The sequence below is a fragment of the Pan paniscus genome, chromosome 1, assembly GCF_029289425.2.
Source record: "Pan paniscus chromosome 1, NHGRI_mPanPan1-v2.0_pri, whole genome shotgun sequence".
In the NCBI taxonomy this organism is placed as follows: domain Eukaryota; kingdom Metazoa; phylum Chordata; class Mammalia; order Primates; family Hominidae; genus Pan; species Pan paniscus.
Window position 1 is genome coordinate 159,635,001 of NC_073249.2, and position 21,274 is coordinate 159,656,274.

General features: G+C 40.9%; 1 protein-coding gene across 5 annotated transcripts in view; it reads right to left on the bottom strand.

The window, feature by feature from the left end:
• Positions 1–21,274, bottom strand: part of IL23R (interleukin 23 receptor) — a 166,076-nt gene that overhangs the window by 73,200 nt on the left and 71,602 nt on the right. For all 5 annotated transcript variants that reach the window (XR_008626633.2, XR_008626634.2, XR_008626632.2 and 2 more), the window contains exon 7: positions 12,081–12,237. Coding sequence is in view for 2 of the 5 variants with exons in the window: in XM_055117522.2 (XP_054973497.1) it covers positions 12,081–12,237 (157 nt within the window). In the remaining 3 variants the exon portion in view is untranslated. The remainder of the gene's footprint in view (positions 1–12,080; positions 12,238–21,274) is intronic.

Here is a 21,274-nt window from a genome sequence, read left to right on the forward strand (position 1 = left end):
CCCCCTGGGCTCAAGCTATCCTCCAGCCTCAGCCTCCTGAGTAGCTGGAATTACAGGTGCACACTACCACGCCCAGCTAATTTTTGTACTTTTAGTAGAGATGAGGTCTTGCTGTGTTGGCTAGGCTGGTCTGAAACTCCTGACCTCAGGTGATCTGCCTGCCTCGGCCTCCCAAAGTGCTAGAATTACAGGTGTGAGGCACCACACCCAGCCTTATTCAATATTACTTAATAAAAATTTCCTCATTTTATTAAAAATTGTTCAAAACATCATGCTATGGCTAGTTAATGTTTCATCATGTTTTACTGTATTTATTCAATCTTACCCCTATTGAGAAACTGTATAGCTAGGTGGTTTCAAACATCAACTGCAGACTCAAACGAAACTCAGTCCAAGTCCTGGCTCTACTAGATGGAGTTCCATGGCCCCGGGCAAATTGCTTAACCCCTCAGTGACTCAGTTTCTTCATTTGTAAAATTAGATAAAAGCAGTGAGGTCATGAGGTTTGATGAGACAGTTCATATCAAGCACTTAGTACCATGTTTTACACAAATAAAACCTTAATAAGCACTAATTATTGCTATTGTTGAACTTTTAGACTGGTTCCAAATTCTTACTATTATAATTAGGTTTTGGATGTATATCATTGTACATAAATTTCCTTCCACTGATTATTTCTTAAGGCCAGATCTCTACAAGAGGAATTACTGAGCCAAAGGGTATAGACATCTCTAAGGTTTCTTTATTTACTTTTGCGCTTGCCAATCTTGATGTCAAAGCCACACTAACCAAGGCCTGCATCATAAAGGCTTTGATTAGAGCAGACACATGGACTTTTCTGGACCTTTCAGGGGTTCTAGATATTCAAGAAAGAGGAGTCATATTAAAGGAGACAAAGGATGTGTTTTTTTTTAAATCATTGGAGATTCGCCCCCACCCTCCCTCCTATTTTTCTCAAAACACAAATACCTCCTTTTGGTTTCTCTCTTTCGAATCTCCTTTTAATAATTCAGCTGTTTCACAGCACTTAAGTGCCATTTCTCGAAGCCACGCCAGTTTAGCTCTGTGGTCAGAATTCAACATTATCGGGCCAAGGGTAAAGAGTTGAGTATGTCAATTAGCAAGGCAAAACTAATGCCAACATATCAAATAGGCACCAGAAGCCCAGGGCAGGGAAAACAGTGTGTCAGAACAAACTCATTACCACACCTTGAAAAACAAGTCAAGCAATGAATCATTTAGTGGATTATAGTGTCAGCGGTGTATATAAGGGTAGCAGGGTACACACAGACATATTCAAGGGTTTATCTTCCTTCTTATATTCCTGGGCTTTAGGTACTTGGTATGTAGGGAGAAGGTAAGAAATCTACATATGGCAGTTACATTGTTAAAAAGAAAGAATAAGAGGAGGAAAAGGCAAAAAGCAGTAGCCACCCAGGAAATTTTCCTAAATGACAAGGACCATACAGAGAAGGTCTGATGTCAAAGTGTAGCAAAACTCTACATGAAAGAATGGACAGCTTCCAAGTCTACACAGTGGCCAACAGATTCCTCGGAAGTACACCCTTGCTCTCCAGGCATAGCATCTTCCAATCTGTATAGTCTAGCAGACATTTGCCATGTTTTATTTGCCCAGCACTAGGATATACTTCTTTGTGGGCATCCTAAAAAAGCTGAGAGGCAGTAGGGCTACAAGCAAATGGCCTAAACCTCACCAACCAGATGCCCCCTCCCCTAACACCCAGGCTGTGAATGTTGAAGCGTTGACATAGGGCTTCCAGAAACCACTTAGAATCCAATGTGGGCACCATAGCTGTATCCAGGGTACAGTGACAGTGGCACCAGGGCAGGCAGTGGCAGTGATCAGCGTCAGCTGCAGGGTCCTCGCCAGACTTTTCCTAGGCTGTGATTTTGGCTGTGGTTCTGGGTCCTGCTCTCACTCGGATCCTGTTCATGCCCATTTTGCCAGGCTTTCTACTGATTTTCAGCTACCTTTCTAATAATTCTCTTTCTGCTTAAGATAACCAGCCTTGATTTATTTTGCTTACACCTAATCATCCTGACTAGTAAAAACTGCAATTGGTGGTAGTGGTTGGGGAGGTAGGGAGATGTAGTAGGACAAATAATGGCATCATAAAGATGTCCGTGTCCTAATCCCTGGAATCTGTGAACAGGTTACTATAATATTACGAAGTACATATTTTGTCTTCATCCTGGTTTTCTGGCATACAAGTCCTAAAATCCTTAGAATGCCCAAAGTGGTAACGGTCATTTTGTATGCTAATGAGCTGACTAGTGGCTGGCCGCCCCTATGTAGTTTCAGGATGGGGGTTGTTCAGAGGAAAGATCAAGGCACGATTAGAAGGTTGGGATTTTTCAACCCATCCCCAAACTCCCAGAGGGGAGAGGGGATGAAGATTAAGTTGATCACCAATGGCCAATGGTTTAATCAATCATGCTTATGTAATGAAGCCTCCAAAAAAACCCAAAGGCCTAAGTTCTAGGAGCTTCAGGATAGCTGAACACATGGAGGTTCCTGGCAGGTGACGCACCTGGAAAGCTTATGGAAGCTCCATGCCCCTCCCCACATGCCTTGCCCACTGCATCTCCTCCATCTGGCTGTTCGACTGTATCCTTTGTAATGCTGTTTATCATAAACCAGTAATCATAAGTGTTTTCCCGAGTTCTGTGGGGCATCCTAGCAAATTGATCAAATCTGAAAAAAAGATCAGGAAACAAACTCTAATTTATAGCCAATCAGATGGAAGTATAGGTAACCACCTATTACTTGAGACTGGCATCTGAGGTGGGAGTTGTAGGATCTGACACTATGTCTAGGCAGATAGTGCCAGAGTGAATTGACTTGGAGGACACCCAGCTGATGTCCCTCAAAGAATCTGCCAGATAATTTGTTGCTGAGGGGGAGAAATCCCCATACACATGTTGGTAATCGAGGTCACAGAAGTGACCTGTGTTGTGAAAGTACTATATAGCAAGAGAAATTGAGTATGTTCTTTCTATTCAGTTACCTTATAAGGCAAAAGGGAATTGAGAGGAAGTGGCTATCCTAGATTACATGGGTGGATCTGGTAAAACCACAAGAGTTCTTATAAGCAGAAGGGAGAAGGTTGAGAGTCAGAGAAAGAGATTGGAAGATGCTATGTTTCTGGCTTTGAAAATGAAGGATGGAGCCATGAGCTGAGGAATGTAGGCAGCCTCTAGAATATAGAAAAAGCAATGAAACTGATTCTGTCCTGTAGCCTCCAGAAGGAACATAACCCTATTGACACCCTGATTTCAGCCCAGTGGTTGTGATTTTGGATTTCTCACCTCCAGAACTATAAGATAATAAATTCATGTTGTTTTAAGCTATCAAGTTTGTGATGATTTGTGACAGTAGTAATAGGAAACTAATATAGAAGATGATGACTTCAAGAAAAAGCATAATCATAGGCCAGGCATGGTGGCTCCTGCCTGTAAGCCCAGCACTTTGGGAGGCCAAGGTGGGCAGAGTTCTTGAGTCCAGGAGTTCAAGACCAACTTGGCAAACATGGTGAAACCCTGTCTCTACAAAAAAAAAAAAAAAAAAGGAAGAAAAAAAATTAGCTGGGTATGGTGGTGCATGCCTGTAGTTCCAGGTACTTGAAAGGCCAAGGTGAGAGGATTGTTTGAGCCCAGATCTTATGAGCTGAGATCACACCACTGCACTCCAGCCTGGGTGACAGAGAGAGACCCTGTCTAAAAAAGAAGGGAGGAAGGAAGGAAGGAAAAAGAAAGAAAGAAAGAAAGAAAGAAAGAAAGAAAGAAAGAAAGAAAGAAAGAAAGAAAGAGAAAGAAAGATCTTTGTTCTGTAGTAATAGGTTGCAAACTTCAGGGAGATTATGGAACTCTTCTGAATTGTTTCCTATTCTGCAGAAACTTGGTGGTTTATCAGAGGCAGGACCTGAAGAAAGTTAAACCCAAATGAAAAGTCGAAAGTGATTAGAATTTCAAGAAACACCGTGTCTGTTTAACATGGGTTAGTAACCAATAGAGTCTACAAGTTCAGAACCCATCTCTATGTGGACAATTCACAAATCTCTAATTACACATAATAAAATGTTTGAAAAATACATTCTGTGTGCCATCATCTAATTTGCATTATATTTAATAGCACTGATATTTAGTTCCATTAACATAATATTTGCTTTTTCCCTTTTAGCCACTTAAAAACCTGAAAAATTAATGAGCATCTTCAAGGAGTCACTGGTAGTGCAACAACCAATAATGTTTCGTGAGAGGAAAGCAAAATGTTGTTTAATATCTTGCTCATACTTGCCTTCCTCTGGAAAACTGTCAAAAAAAAAAAAAGAGTAATATGAGTTCTCTGGGAAACTTTTCTATGGCAAGCAGCAATTCAAGCAAGTGAATTAGTCATCATGAAATGTGACTGCCCTTCCCTCAGGCCTTTAACCTGTTATTAAAAGGATTATAGAACCTGTGTCTTTTCTTCATTAAAAAGGGATCTATATTACAATGCAGAATTGAAAAAGATTCCTGGCTAGCCATTGTTGTTTCACCTTTTAAAGTCAGTAGTAGCAAATTTAGACTACTGACTTATACATTTTCAGTGTTGGTTTTCTACAATGACAAATTGTCTTTTCCCCTTGGGGGCTCTTTCCGCACTGCTGAAAGACCCCAGGATAACAGTGCCTATCAAGGTTGGTGGATCAGAAGCTCTAACTTCAGCAGCTCTCAGCGGTTCTCATAATCTCAGCTGAAACCTCACATCCAGAGACAGGGTGAGTTCTAGGCAGAAGAGGGTCATGTGTGATGTGATGGTTAATTATGACAACAGTCCTATATCCTGTGCTTTGGGGGGTTCCTGTAATGCCCAGGTGGGCTGGGGTGGTCAGTGACTCAGGAGAAATAGGAAACAGAGAGGTGACCAGATAGTACTAGAGATAATGGCCTAAGATTCTCACATGCCCACCCTTTTCTGTCCCCCAAACCACTACTACTAAGGCGATGGTGATACAAACAGCAAACAGGAAAATACTGAATAAATGAGGGTGGTTCCCTGGCAGAGGTCCCACCCTCAAGCTTGGAAACCCGCAGCCCTAAATAGAAGCAGGCATTCTTGTTTTCGTGCTCAAAAGTTGCCTTTTGGCCTGCTATGCCCCGCTATCCTGTACCCACATAAACTCCAGACCCCAGGTTCCAGAAGCAGACAGAGAGATAAATAGAAGAGCAGAAGAATGGCAGAATGGCTCAGCAGAGAGGGAGAGAAGAAAAGGAGCATCTGAATGCTGAGAGAAGTTCCCCTGGGGACGATCAGAGAAGAAATCGGCCGCTGGACAGCCAACTCCAGGGGAAGATCATCTTCCCACTCTATCCCCCTTCCAGCTCCCTATCTATCCCACTAAGAGCCACCTCCACCACTCAATAAAACCCCCACATTCATCCTTCAAATCTGTGTGTGACCTGATTCTTCCTGGACACTGGACAAGGACCTGGGTACCAAGAGGGCACTGAGCTGGTTAACAGTTAAGCTGTCTGCAGACAGCAAAGCTAAAATAATGCACTGTATCACATTCCCACTTGGGCTTTGGGAGTCACAGGCATCCACCCCTAGATGCTACTGTGGGGCTGGAGCCCCAAGGTGCTCACCCCAGCTCCTGCGCACCTGTCCATCTGTGTGCTCCCCCTCCCGTAATGGGTTTGAGCACGTGCCTTGGCAGAATAGATGAGCCACATGATATGCGACAGGAGTCAGGGAACTCTCCCGTTTCAATGGCTTGGGCAATCATATCCACACCACCTTTCTGTCCACATTTTCTGTCCATTCCCTATGTTGTCTTTTATGATGACACTTCCTTCTCTTAAAGAGTGTGTCTGACCTCTACAGCAATGGATTTTATGCTTCACTGCAGAAGTATCGCTTGGCAAAGGGCTCAGGAATCTGTACTTTAAGAAGTGCCCAAGCATTCAGGCCAGGCACAGTGGCTCGTGCTTGTAATCCCAGCACTCTGGGAGGCCAAGGCAGGGGGATCATTTGAGGTCAGGAGTTCGAGACCAGCCTGGCCAACATGACGAAACCCTGTCTCTACTAAAAATGCAAAAAAAAAATAGCCAGGTGTGTTGGATGTCTGTAGTCCCAGCTACTTGAGAGGCTGAGGCAGGAGAATTGTTTGAACCCAGGAGGCGGAGGTTGCAGTGATCTGAGATGGTGCACTACACTCTAGCCTGGGTGACAGAGCGAGACTGTATCAAAAAAAAAAAAGTGCCCAAGCATTCTTAATGTAGATTGTCCACAGACCCTACTATGAGAAACAGTGCTTTCTAGATAGCCCATAATTAGCTGGTAAAGCACATGATGAATTGCCCATGATGGTCCTGTCTTGGCTAAGGCTGCCTTTTTTACCTATCCTTTATCCTCATCTCAGACTGCCCCTTCCTTACCTATCCTATCAGAAACCTCCTATAGTACTATGGTTTCATTCTCATCATCTACCGCAAATCTGCTTCCACATCTTGTATTCAAGCCAAAGTAGCAGTAGTCAATAGTATCTTCTGGTTCTTTTCTCATGCGTTTGCATTTCCATAACAAACACTGCATTAGAAATGAAGCTCTGTTGGCATAGTTTTATTACTAGCTAATGTGTAGAGAATGATTTTGTTTCACAGGCGGATGCAGGACCCTCCTAGGTCTCTTAGGAAGGAGACTAGCAGAGCTATAAATAACATGGGTGCTGGAATCCCATAGCCTGAGTTAGACCCTGGCTCTACTGTTTACCAGCCTTGTAATGTTTGACAAAACTGCTTGGGCCATATGGTTTCATCTGTGCAACTGGGATAATAATTATACTCCTTTTATAGAGCTGCAGTGATAAATAAAGAACAATTCATATGTAAAATGCTTATCAAAATGCCCAACACTTAGTAAGCATCCAATAAATGTTGGCTATTATTATTTATTATCCTGAAGTCACCCTGGGATTCAGTCTGTTAATTGGCCTCTTGCTATTATATCAGATAGAATAAATGGGTATTCTGGAGGATTGATTTTCTTTTTCAGTATAAGGCTTTGTTTGTCCTATTAAAGTCTAAATACTCCAAGTAAGAAAAAGAGAATAAGTCATTAAACTTGATTATAAGTGAGTTGGTTTGGTTCATTTTTGAGACCAGGTTTTTAATGGCCAAGCCAGGCACTATTCAGAGGGAAAGCAACGGAAAAGTATAAGAATGCCGAGGCTGCAGGACAAGCCATACCCACTTCAGGATTTGTCCTCTGGTCTTAGCTGGGCAGAATTTTGCAAACACATTGTATTGAGATGAATCAATTCAGTAATACACATGTCAGAATCTTAGAGACTAATTCAGAAAAGTCCTGCTTGGAAGAGGCATTACTGCTTGGGCTGTGTTTCTTCATAAATAAACCTTTAAGCACTGGAAAAGTTTGGCTGGCCAAAAAACCTCATTATCAAACAAGTTGGTTAAATAAATAATTACAGAAATGATATCATTTTATTTTTTCATTTGTGAGGCAATTCATACTTCAGCTGTGAAGTCTGATTCTTACTGCTTTTGTTTACATCTTTATGTATGATGCAATGTAATTTATGTAATTATTATGCTTGATTTTTACTGTGTGTCTTCTCCAGAAGGAAACTTGTCCAAGGCAGGGAATTTTGTCTCCTTTGCTCACTGAGGTTCTGCAAGGATCTAAAAATGCCTGGCACATGGTAGAGGCTAAATGAGTATTTTGTGAATGACTGTCTTTTCATAGGATCCTTTTTAAAAAGCAATCAATATTAAAGATTTGGTAAAAAGCAGTTCGACAACATACATCAGCATCTTAAAAGGTGCTTAACTCTTGATGCAATAATTCTTCTTTAGAACTAAAGGAATAAAGACCATTTATATACAAAGCTATGCAAAGAAGTTTATTGATGATGGATAAAATGGAAATGACCTAGATGTTATTTAGGTAGGAAATGCCTAAATAAATTAGAGTACAAACATAAACAAGAATGCCGTGCAGCCATGAAATCAGTTTTTAAAAACTTAACAGGGTAGATTAAGTAAGAAAATCAGGATATAAAATAGTATATACATCATAGCCCCAACCATTAAAAAAATGCATAGGAAAAACTAGTATTAAATTAAATAAATGTAAATAGTGGATGTTTTTAGGTTGCATACTACAATAAACTTACATTGCTTTTACACACAGAAAAAAAGGTACATTTTCAAAGAGATTTAACATAAGCACTTTCCCTAACACACTTTTACTGTTTCTCATGTAATGTGTCTTAGAAGGGAATTTGTACCAAGAGAACAGTCTATGGTTTCTCTTAGCTAACATGTTAAACTTTAATAAATCCAAGTTTTCAGGGATACTTAATTTTAATTGGTATTTTTGTCTCTTAAGTGATTTTTCTCCTTAGGAAACAGACGTTAAATTTAAACTGTGGTGTTCCTATTTCCTTCTACCTGAAGCTTAAGACTTTTATCTTTATTTTACTTTATTTATTTATTTATTTATTTAGAGACAGAGTCTCGCTCTGTCACCCAGGCTGGAGTGCAGTGGCACGATCTTGGCTCACTGCAACCTCTGCCCCTCGAGTTCAAGAGTTTCTCCTGCCTCAGCCTCCCTAGTAGCTAGGATTACAGGCACCTGCCACCACACCCAGTTAATTTTTGTATTTTTAGTAGAGACGGGGTTTCACCATGTTGGCCAGGGTGGTCTTAAACTCCTGACCTTAGGTGATCCACTCGCCTTGGCCTCTTAAAGTGCTGGGGTTACAGGCATGAGCCACCACACCTCGCCAAGACTTTTATGTTTAAAGAAGAACATTTGTAGTCCTATACTTAGAATACTTAAGTAAGTTGCTCCTCTGCTTCCCTGAAATTAAAGAATGAAATTGCTGAGGGATGGTGGGGAAAATGCACAGTATTTTCACACTGGGATTAAAAGCCTCATACTCTACCAACTGACCTAGCCAAGCAGTTCAATATTTTGAATAAGAAAAGTTTTGTTATAGTTTAGGTGTCATTACCCACCAGCAATGTACTATTTAGTAAGTCATGCCCAGTTTCCGCTTTTGTAAAGTAGCGCTAATTACACTACCAAATGTGGTTGACATCATAATCAAACAGGCTTATACACAGTAGTACTTCGTAAATGATAAATGGTAGTTATCAATTTGCATAATCTTGCTAGGCAGTTATAGAGTTCATTAAAAAAAAGGGTTATCAACTAAATTCTGACTATTATAAAATGGCATCTAAAGTCCACGAATTGTTAACAGTATCAACTTGACAGAATACCTTCAATTAAAAACTAACTTTTAAAAAAGAGAACTGATACTGAAAGTAATTCCCTGGCTGGGTGCCATGGCTCACCCGTGTAATCCCAGCACTTTGGGAGGCCAAGGCGGGCGGATCACCTGAGGTCGTGAGTTCGAGACCAGCCTGCCCACCATGGTGAAACCCCGCCTCTATTAAAAATACAAAAATTAGCCAGGCATAGTGGTGGGTGCCTGTAATCCCAGCTACTCGGTAGGCTGAGGCACAAGAATCTCTTGAACCCAGGAGGTGGAGGTTGCAGTGAGCCGAGATCACACCACTGTACTCCAGGCTGGGCAAAAGAGCAAGACTGTCAAAAAAAAAAAAAAAAAAAGAAAGAAAGAGAGAGAGAGAGAGAGAAAGAAAGAAAGAAAGAGAAAAGGATTCCCTAATAAGTTGTTTCTTCATTTTAACATTTTTAAATTTAATTTCTATTTTTTTTTAATTTTTTTTAAATAGAAGCAGAGTCTCACTATATTGCCCAGGCTGGGTTTGAACTCCTAGGCTCAAGCAATCCACCTGCCTCCATTTCCCAGTGTGCTGGGATTACAGGCATGAGCCACTGCACCTGGCCAAAGTATTTCTAAGACTTGGGCAGTAGGAGATACCAGAAGAGCTTTGCAGCAAGTCATGCTCTTTGCTACCTCTACTAATTTGGCAGCCATCAATATTTATAATGTATGTCAAAGTGCCTTGAAAACATAAAACACAATTCCAGAATGTTATAATAATGATGCTATTCATACTGGGATTATAATAAAGTCCTTCAGTTCTGAAAAGAAAATGTTAAATCTAGTGTATAAGGTACCTACAGTAGGGAGACATCTTTAGGTTAATGGGGCCATTAGGAGTATTATTACAATTACAATAGATTCATCTTATTATGTGCTTCAACTGAAGTCTATTTGGCTAAGATGTTATTGAATGACATGAATAAATGAATATAAAATTAAACTAATAATATTAGAAGCAGGAAAACATCTAAAGATAAACAATAAATCAGCTAAATCCTGTTGAGGAGAAGAGAATTCTGTGTTTAGGAGTTTTAACTTTCTGATTGCTTTACATATAGTAGATAACGTTTATTGATATGATTGTTTTGTGTCTCTTTTAGGAGAATATGTTCTTAATAAAATTTTCTGAGACGGAGTCTCACTCTGTCGCCCAGGCTGGAGTGCAGTGGCGCGATCTCGGCTCACTCCAACCTCTGTCTCCTGGGTTCAAGCCATTTTCCTGCCTCAGACTCCTGAATAGCTGGGATTACAGGCATGTACCGCCATGCCCAGCTAATTTTTGTATTTTCAGTAGAGATGGGATTTTGCCATGTTGGCCAGGCTGGTCTCAAGCTCCTGGGCTCAAGTGATCCAACTGCCTCCGCCTCTGAAAGTGCTGGGATTACAGGCTTGAGCCACCACACCCAGATAATATTTTTCAAAACAAGTTCTTAGCTTATTGTATGGCTCACAATTGCCCAGGATGTCACCCAGGCTAGAGTTCAGTGGCATGAACGTGGCTCACTGCATTCTCGACCTCCCAGGTTCAAGTGATCCTCCTGCCTCAGCTAGCATGGTGGACCGCATCTGTAGTCTGAGCCACTTGGGAGGCTGAGGCAGGAGGATTGCTTGAGCCCAGGAGGCAGAGGCTTCAGTGAGCTATGATTGAAGCCTGTTTAGATCAATAATTCTTCCTGTAGTCCCCAAGCAGCTGGGACTATGGGCGTGGGCCACCATGCCTGGGTAATTTTATTTGTATTTTTGGTAGAGATGGGGTCTCCCTATCTTGTCCAGTCTGGTCTTGAACTCCTGGGCTCAAGCAATCTTTCTGCCTTGGTCTCCCAAAGTGCTGGGATTACAGGTGTAAACCAGTGTACCCAGCCTCCCAGATGGTTTTTATACCCAGGAATGTTTGAGAACCATTATATAAATTGTAGTAAGCCTTAAGAAAATCAAAGCAAAACGACAATTTAAATGTTACCATCTGCCCTAGAATAGTTTTGTCAATTTTGGTCAAAGGTAAAGAGAAAAAAAATATCTTGTAGCTTTATTTTGTTTTTGTTTTAAACTTATTTATTATTATTATTATTATTATTATTATTATTATTATTATTATTTTGAGACCAAGTCGCTCTCTCTTGGCCAGGCTGGAGTGCGGTGGTACAATCTCAGTTCACTGCAACCTCCACTTCTTGGGTTCAAGCAATTTTCCTGCCTCAGCCTTCCGAGTAGCTGAGATTACAGGCACCTGCCACCATGCCCAGCTAATTTTCGTATTTTTAGTAGAGACAGGGTTTCACCATGTCGGCCGAGGAGGTCTTGAAGTCCTGACCTAAGGTAATCCACCCACCTTGGCCTCCCAAAGTGCTGGGATTACAGACATAAGCCACTGCACCTGGCTGTTTTAAACTTTTTAGGAAACAGGGTCTTGGTCTTTCCTCCAGGCTAGAGAGCAGTGGGATGATCATAGCTCACTGCAGCATCAAACTCCTGGGCTCACGCAATCCTACTACCTCAGCTTCCCAAGTAGCTGCGACTACAAATGCATTCTACCACCCAGGCTAATAATAATTATTATTTTTCTGTACAGACTAGGGTCTCACTATGTTGCCCAGGCCAGTCTCGAACTCCTAGGCTCAAGCAATCTTCCTGCCTTGGCCTCTCAAAGTGCTGGAATTATAGGTGTGAGCCACTGTGCTCAGCAGAAAAGATATATAAAGAAAAGCCCAAGAGAATAAAATATATAAGTACACTCACCTGTTTCAGGTGTTTTATGAAAAAACGGTGAACTCCAAGGCTGCCAGTACCTTTTGCCTGTTTCTTGACATCTCACTTGAAATACGTACTTAATGTTTGGCTCCAAGTAGAATTCTGACTGTTGCACATATGTAAAATTGGTGTCAAATTCTTTAACCTAAAATGGATGGGTAACAATAATAAAATGTGGTGTGCTTTTAAAACAACTATTTTATTTAGCAGAAATGTATGGAACACCTATTATGTTCCAAGCTGTCTTCTAGACTCTAGGAAAACAAAGTGTTCTTTCTATAAAACATGGCCGTACATAATCAAATACTGTCTCTGAAATACATTAAAACTGAAATACACACTGCTTTTTTTGAGATGGAGTCTCGCTCTATTGCCCAGGCTGGAATGCGGTGGCTCAATCTCGGTTCACTGCAACCTCCGCCTCCCGGGTTCAAGCGATTCTTCTGCCTCAGCCTCCCAAGTAACTGGGATTACAGTCATGCACTACAACACCTGGCTACTTTTTTGTATTTTTAGTAAAGATGGGGTTTCATCATGTTGGCCAGGCTGGTCTTGAATTTTTGACCTCAAGTGATCCGCCCACCTTGGCCTCCCAAAGTGCTGGGATTACAGGTGTGAGCCACTGTGCCCAGCCCATACTGCTTTATGTTTGACAACTGTCTCAAATCTCCAGAAAGTCCAAATGTGATATTATATATATGTGAATATATATTTATTTATGTGTGTATATATATTTATTTATTTATATGTGTGTGTGTGTATATATTTTTTTTTATTTTATTTTTTTTCTAGATAGGGTCCCACTCTGTTGCCCAGGCTGGACTGTGGAGTGCAGTGGCTCGATCATAGCTCACTGCAACCTCCACCTCCTCCTGGGCTGAAGTGATCCTCCTGCCTCAGCCTCCCAAGTAGCTGGGACTACAGGCATGCACTACCATGATTGGATAATTTTTACATTTTTCTGTAGAGATAAGTTCTCATTATATTGCCCAGGCTGGTCTCCTGGGCACAAGTCATCCCTCTGCCTTGGCCTCCCAAAGTGTTGAGATTACAGGAGTGAGCCACCACACCCAGCCTTAATTTTGGAATATATTCTTAATTTTGGAATATACTCTTTTAATGGGGTGGGGAAATGGTAGCTGATAGCAATTGTCTGAATTCCCCTCTCCCCTGCAGCTGGATATTTAGATCAATAATTCTTCCTGAATGATGAAATAATTTTACTCGCTAATGGTGACTTTTAGAAAAAAATACCTATGAGCTAAGCTGTAAGTTGGTCCTCATTGCAGGTTATTGCAGATTCTACAAGGCCCAATAATACATATATATATATATATATATACACACACACACACACACACACGTATATATGTGTATATATGTATATATGTATATGTATGTATATATGTATATATATGTGTATGTGTCAGAGAAAAATTAAAATATTAAGAAAGTTGAACTGAGAAATCCAATGGAGGATAAAGAAAATAGCTGAGGGATAAACACAAAAATCCTTTTTTCCCTGGAGCACTACACCCTGTTATAAAACGTAATGAAAAATGAGCCCCAAACAAGCTGTTTCAGTTGGCAGAAAGAAACCAAGGCATTTGTACAGCATCTTCAGTATGTTCTAGTAACTGATTTACTGGAAAAAGTGAAGCATGATTGAAAGGCAGACATAAAATATGTCAATATGTCTAGAAATGCATTTATGCAACAACTAGGTGAAAGCAGTTATCAGATACTCATGAAAGAGAAAGTTACAACGATTGAGATTAAAAAAAAAAAAGAATGAGGTATCAACCTCATTCAGGGATGCTTCCATTTAAAACCCAACCTTAACATTAATCCTTAAAACTTGCAATGCACTGAAAATGTAAAATTCGTGAAAATATTTGTTTGGGGGATGTCATCTGCCCTAGAATAGTTTTGTCTATTGAGACATGGCTTATGGAAACTCTGAATGATATTTTTCAAACTCTGCATGAAAGATATCTTTCAGAGTTTCCATAAGCCATGTCTCTATGCATGACCCTGGAAATTTTCTGCAATGTTAATATAACTGGAGAGTGTCTGAGGTCTCCTGGGATCTAGAGAAATTTTACTTACTGTGCCAAAGATTTGACTCTCAAATGCACTCTGCTTCATATTAGTGTCTCTTGTAAGGAAGTTGTTAGTCTCCAATATGTTTGCTGCCATTACATTTATAGATAAGTCCTCTTAAAGGAAAGAAATACCCTAAAGTACAGCCAGAATTCCAAAATAGTAAGAAGAATGTTATGGAACTGTTATCGATTGTTTAAACCATGAGGCAAACCAGGTGGCTGCTTAGGGCCCTGCAAGTACAACCTGATATCTCAGGATGATATCTTTGGAGGCTAAAATGAACATTGAAAGAGCTGGACTTAATTGAGTGCCTCTGTAAATAATATAATTTCAAGAGTACAAGAAATTTTGAAGTAAGTCCATTTCTACTTAGAGCCGCAACTCTGAAGGTTAGGGGTCATTGAAACGTAATGTTCTTCAGTTTGAGATCTCTCTTTTCTTATGTTAAATATAAGTTCCTGGGAACATCCTTGGGTGGAGGGAAGAAAAAATCTCCAACCTAGTTAGAGTTCTATAATCCCTACCTTCCCCAACTATCAGTATGGGACATGGCACTGGATGAGAGGGTCCTTGGTAACCCACCAGTGTCTAAACCCTTGGTTTCTCCCTTTACCCTACAACCTCCTCCCCTTTCTGCCCAAGTAATTTTTATCTAGTGTTTGGTAGAGGAGGGAAATGGGGTGGTGATGGGGAAACTTATTTGTGACTAATCATACATTTTTCCACATTTTCTGTCTTATACCAACCTTCAGACTTGGAAATGCTGAAGCCAAGGATTTGTCTTTGCTATCTGTATGCTGTTCTATCGGCCCTTTCAAGAAAAGAATAAATACTTGGTTTTGTGCAGCCTAAGTTAAGAATGGTTTTCTCACTTTTAAATGGTTGAAAGAAATTTTTTTTTAAAAAAAGACTATTTCATGATGCATGGAAATTATGTGAAATTCAAATTTCAGTGTCCAAAAATGAAATTTTAATTGGAACAGACTATGCCCATTCATTTACATAATTGTCTGTGACTGCTTTCACGCTACAAACACAGAGTTGAGTAGTTGAGACAGAAATCTTATGTTCTGCAAAGCCTAAAATGTTTACCATTTGGCCCTTGAATAAAAAGTTTGCTGAGGCCCTGGTGTAGCTTAATTAGAGAAATGAGTCACCAATAATCCACTTACTTGAACACATAGCTAAGATTTCCCTGCCTCTGTCACTAAAGTTGGACACCATTAGACAAATAATAATAATAGTAATAGCTAATGTTTCAAAATATTATCCACATGAACTTGACATTATAAAAATCAATGGAGATGCAAAAAATGATCATAGCACATCTCTGCCTTCCATGAGTTCACAGTTAAAGAGTAGAGAAATAGAAGTGTAAACAGGCAAGTATATACAATGTGGCAAATGCCCTGAAACAGAGTATACGGAAGTAGGTGTGGATTGCCGTTGGCAACTGGGAGCTCAATTTTTGACATGAATTTGAGGGGCCTAGGAGACAGCCCATAAAGATACAAACAAATAGTTAGAAATATAGGTCTGACTTTCATGAGAGTTGGGAGGGCTCCAGGTTCTAGCCTACATACAGGTGTAGCTGAGGCCTTGGGAATAGGTGAAAGGAGTAAGAAAGAGAGGAGACAGTGAGATGGTAGGTATGAAGGGAATGTCAATGTTTAGGGAATTGGCAGAAAAAATAATTTACAAAGGAAAGGGCATCCAGAAATCTTGATAGAAGACTAACACATTCTTGAAATGGGAAAACCAAGAGGAGAGACATTTTCAGGACAAGGTGGTCAACAGTGTCAAATGCTAGAGTAGGATGAAGACTGCCAAGTTTCTTGGTCTTTATTGTTTGGAAAGATGCTACCATCTTCCTCTCCTCACACGAACTGGTTCCAGCAGCAGGTGGAGAGCCTTGATGACATTTTGAGGTGGACTGCAATAATGCCCAGGTAATTTCCCAGCCCTATATCCTGGCCCTTTACCATGTAGCTTTGAACATTCTCCCATTCTGGCTCTGGTTTGTCCATGTAGCTTGCTTTCAGCCAACAGACATTGGTAAGCCTGATATAAGCAGAGGATTGAAAGACACTGGAGAGATTGGGCCTTAGGTACTCTTGCCCTCTGCCATCACCATAAGGACATGCCCAGGCTAGCCTGTTGATGGGAGAAAGAGGACCAGGAGACATGTAGAGGAGAGCTCATGCAAAGACATAGGAGTGAGCCAGCTGAGCTGCAAACACATGCCCAATTCCAGCAAAGCTCACCTTAGACCAGCTGGGCCCCACTGACATTGAGAAATAAATGTTTATTGTTATATGTCCCTTCAGCTTTTGTGGCAGTTTGTTACACATTATTGTGTAGCAGGATGAGCCGCAGACAAAACCTCTCAGACACCGAGTTGTAGAAGGAAGGGCTTTATTCAGCTGGGAGCATCGGCAATCTACCGCCTTAAAATCCGAGCTCCCCGAATGCACAATTTCTGTCCTTTTAAAGGGCTCACAACACTAAAGATTTCACATGAAAGGGTCGTGATTGATTTGAGCAAGCAGGCGGTACATGACAGAGGCTGCATGCACCAGTGGTCAGAGAGAAACAAAACAGGGCAGGGAGTTTCACAATGTTCTTCTATACAATGTCTGGAATCTATGAATAACATCGCTTTCTAAGTTATGAGTTGATTTTTAACTACTGGGTTTTGGCCAGGCAGGCCCAGTCCTGGTTTCGGGCCTGGTGCTGGGTTGCCTGTCTTTGCTTTTACTTCCTTGTTGTTTTTTCTTAAAACAGGTACTGAGTATAAAACAATATGAGAGGGTCTCTCTCTTCCCTCAATTGTAGCAGTAGATAGCCGATATACCAATCCCTCTTATTTCATGTAAATAGGAGTATGTAATAGACTAGAAAAATGTTTAGAAAATAGAAAGGAATTATATTACCAGTGTCTCTGAATAAGTTTTCAGAAACCAACTGTTTTCTAGTTGAAACTCTCATTCTCTGCTCCCCCTGGTGGTGCTACAGAGGCCATCTTGGTAACAGGTACATTTGAGCTCACTTTTCAAAACCTTCTCTTTGTCAGAAGTGGCAAATGGAACTGAAAGAATATTTGTTATCTCATATGGTCTTCATAACAATCCTTTGTGGCAGGTAGTATTAGCTCCATTATATAAATAGGGAAACAGAGTTTGAAAGAGGTCAAGCCAGATTTTTTTGAACTTATACCGTCAGTAACTGAGTGCCTCTCACAGAATCTACATCACTTTAAAGACCACATAAATATTTAGAAAATGAAAAGACAGGTCTCAAACCAACTTTGAAAAGCTAGTTATATTTTGTAATCAAGATTACATAGTAGGTGGTTTTTCTCTGAGATGTTTATTTTCTTTCTTTTTATAGAGATGGGGGTCTCACTATATTGCCCCGGCTGCAGTGCAGTGGCTATCCCTGGTGGGATCATAGTGCATTACAGCCTCAAAACCCTGGCTCAAGTGATCTTCCTGCCTCAGTCTCTCAGGTAGCTGAATATAGGCTTGTATCACCCCTCCCAGCTGAGATTTATTTTCTTCTTGCTATCTCTGAGCCTTTACTAAAATCTGTATATATTCCAACCTGGTCTAAGCTAGACTTCTAGGGAACTCAGAAGGGAGAGAGGTAAATGAGGTGGGAGCAAGATGTTTGTAAATGTTCTCCCAGAGGCAGCTGTGTCTCCAGAGACAAAATCTGAAGCTTTGACCTGGAACCATCTTTCAAGAGATAACTAGAGTATGTGTCACTTAACGACAGGGATACATTCTGAGAAATGCATCGTTAAGCGATTTCATCATTGTACGAACATCATAGATTGTAATTACACAAACCTGGGTGGTATAGCCTACTACACACCTAGGCTATATGGTATAGCCTATTGCTTCTAGGCTACAAACCTATAAAGCATGTTACTGTACTGAATCCTGCAGGCAATTGTAACATAAATCACTAGGTGACAGAAATTTTTCAGCTGCATGATAAGTTTATGGGACCACCATCATATATGCCATCCATCATTGCCTGAAACATGGACTGCTGCGTGGCACATATTCTCCTTGCCTCGTCAGCCTAATTCCCTTAGATACTTCACCGTCTGTATGTACCCTAGTTAAAGGGGCTGAAAAGCACCCTCAATACCGTGACTTTCAGGTGGATTCCTTTGCTCTACTATCCCTGCTGCATGGCTCCCCTAGAGGCTAGAGAGTAACATTACTAGCTAGCATTTAGTGAACAATTATGCTATTCCAGGCTTGTAGCTAACTTCTTACATCATTGGATCCCCTTTCCCGCAACAAACACATGATATAAGTGCTTATCTTATCCCCATGTTATGTATGGGAATAACGAGGCACAGAGAAGATAAGAAACATGCTCAAGATTGCATGACTAGGCCGGGCGCAGTGGCTCGCACCTGTAATCTCAGCATTTTGGGAGGCCGAGATGGGCAGATCACTTGGGATCAGCCTGGCCAATGTGGTGAAACCCCATCTCTACTAAAAATACAAAAAGAAGCCAGACGTGGTGCCCGATGCCTGTAATCCCAGCTACTAGGGAGGCTGAGTCAGGAGAATCGCTTGAACCCAGGAAGCGGAGGTTACAGTGAGCCAAGATCACGCCACTGCACTCCAGCCTGGGCAACACAGTGACTCTGTCTAAAAAGAAAAAAAAAAAAAAAAAGAAAGATTGCATGACTCAGCCAGGAGCAGTGGCTCGTGCCTGTAATACCAGCACTTTGGGAGGCTGAGGCGGGATGGTTGCTTGAGCTCAGCAGTTAGAGACCTTGACACTAGCCTGGGCAACATGACACAACCCTGTCTCTACAGAAAAATTTTTAAAATTTAGCTGGGCATGGTGGCACTCTCCTGTGGTCAGCTACTTGGGAGACTGAGGCAGGAGGATTGCTTGAGTCCAGGAGGTCAAGGCTGCAGTGAGCTGAGATTGCGCCACTGCGCTCCAGCCTGGGCAGTAGAGCAAGACCCTGTCTCAAAAGGAAAAAAAAAAAAAAAGATTGCATGACTAGAAAGTAGCAGAGCCAGGCTTTGAACTCTAGAGCCTGTGCTCTTGGCCACAAGGCTTTCCTGTCACTTTGAAGTAAACCCCCCACCTCCAGCAATATCTAATGGAGGCAATGCCACCACGGAGCTGAAGTGGTAGAAGAGACCTGTAATCTTTGGTATCCTCCCACTCCTCTTGACTCTGACTTTCCTGTCTTCCTACAGACATGCAGAGACAACACTTCATGCATGACCCAGATGAAATTGACAGTAGCAAATGTAAACAAAGCTTCATTCTGGCTACAGTGACTTGGCTTGAGTGATCTGGATAGAAATGGTAATTCACTTTTTCTGTGTTAGTGGTTGTGTTTAAAGGAAACGTGGTAGATTGACTGAGGGAGTCATGAGTTTAAAAAAACTTTCTGAAAAAAATAATGGTGGAGGAGACAGAACCTGGCTTTGGATTGAAACCTGTCTTTTCATTTTCTAAATATTTATTTGGTCTTTAAAGTGATGTAGAGTCTGTGAGAGGCACTTAGTTACTGACGGTATAAGTTCAAAAAAATCTGGCTTGACCTCTTTCAAACTCTATTTCCCTATTTATATAATGGAGCTAATACTACCTATCACAAAGGATTGTTATGAAGAGCATATGAGATAACAAATATTCTTTCTACTCTATTTGCCACTTCTGATAAAGAGAAGGTTTTGAAAAGTGAGCTCAAATGTACCTGTTACCAAGATGGCCTATGTAGCACCACCAGGGGGAGCAGAGAATAAGAGTTTCAACCAGAAAACAGTTGGCTTCTGAAAACTTATTCAGAGACACTGATAATATAATTCCTTTCTATTTTCTAAACACTTTTTCTAGTCTATTACATACTCCTATTTACATGAAGTAAGAGGATTTGGTATCCTTTTTTTTTTTTTCCTCTGGAGACAGAGTCACTCTGTCACCCAGGCTGGAGTGCAGTGGCTCCATCTTGGCTCGTTGCAACCTCCACCTCCCAGATTCAAGTGATTCTCTTGCCTCAGCCTTCTGAGTAGCTGGGATTACAGGCACACACCACCAGGCTTGGCTAAATTTTTTGTATTTTCAGTAGAGACGGGGTTTTGCCATGATGGCCAGTCTGGTCTTCAATCCCTGAGCTCAGGTGATCCGCCTGCCTTGGCCTCCCAAAGTGCTGGGATTACAGGCATGAGCCACTGCACCCAGCCTAAGAAACTCAGTATTCTTTAATATCATTCTATGACTGTGATACTATACAAGGACCCCAGGTGTCTTATTAGGATAAAACCCCATTAGTTCAGAATCTAAGACTTGAGAATTGTATTTGTGTTGTTTTGAAATTTAATCTAAATTCTGCATATGCAAAAGGAATTCAGCAGGATCTTCACTTGATTATCAATCAAATGATGCAGAATGTGGATCCCATTTAAGTGTATGCAAACAACCATAAAGTTCACATTTATGATTTGAGTGAACAAAGGTAAACAAGTTGACGTAAGGAATTTACTTTTAATGAGTAATTTTTAGGGTATATAATAAAATTAGTATAGTTTTGCCCCCATCTTCTTGATACTTTTAAGATATATTACTCTATAGCAAAACCGATACTCAGAATCAGTCTTAAACAGTAAAAGGATTTGGAATCATGCTTAGCACCAAAGAAAAATTAAGTTATGTTTAATGTATTTTAGTGTTAAATACATATCACTTTATTTAACGCTCTGAAAACTGGTAATTTCACAGCTGATACATAACTGTTAATTAAGAAAAGCCAGGCCAGGTGCTGTGGCTCATGCTTGTAATCCTAGCACTTTGGGAGGCTGACGAGAAAGCCAGGGGGAGGATTATTTGAGGCTAGTTCAAGACCGGCCTGGGCAACATGGCAAGAATCTACAAAAAAATAAAAATAAAAATAAATTAGCCAGGCATAGTGATGAGTGACTGTAGTCCCAGTTACTTGGGAGGCTAAGGCGGGAGGATCACTTGAGCCCAAGAGGTTGTGGCTGCAGTGAGCTATGATTGCACCACTGAACTTCAGCCTGGGTGATGAA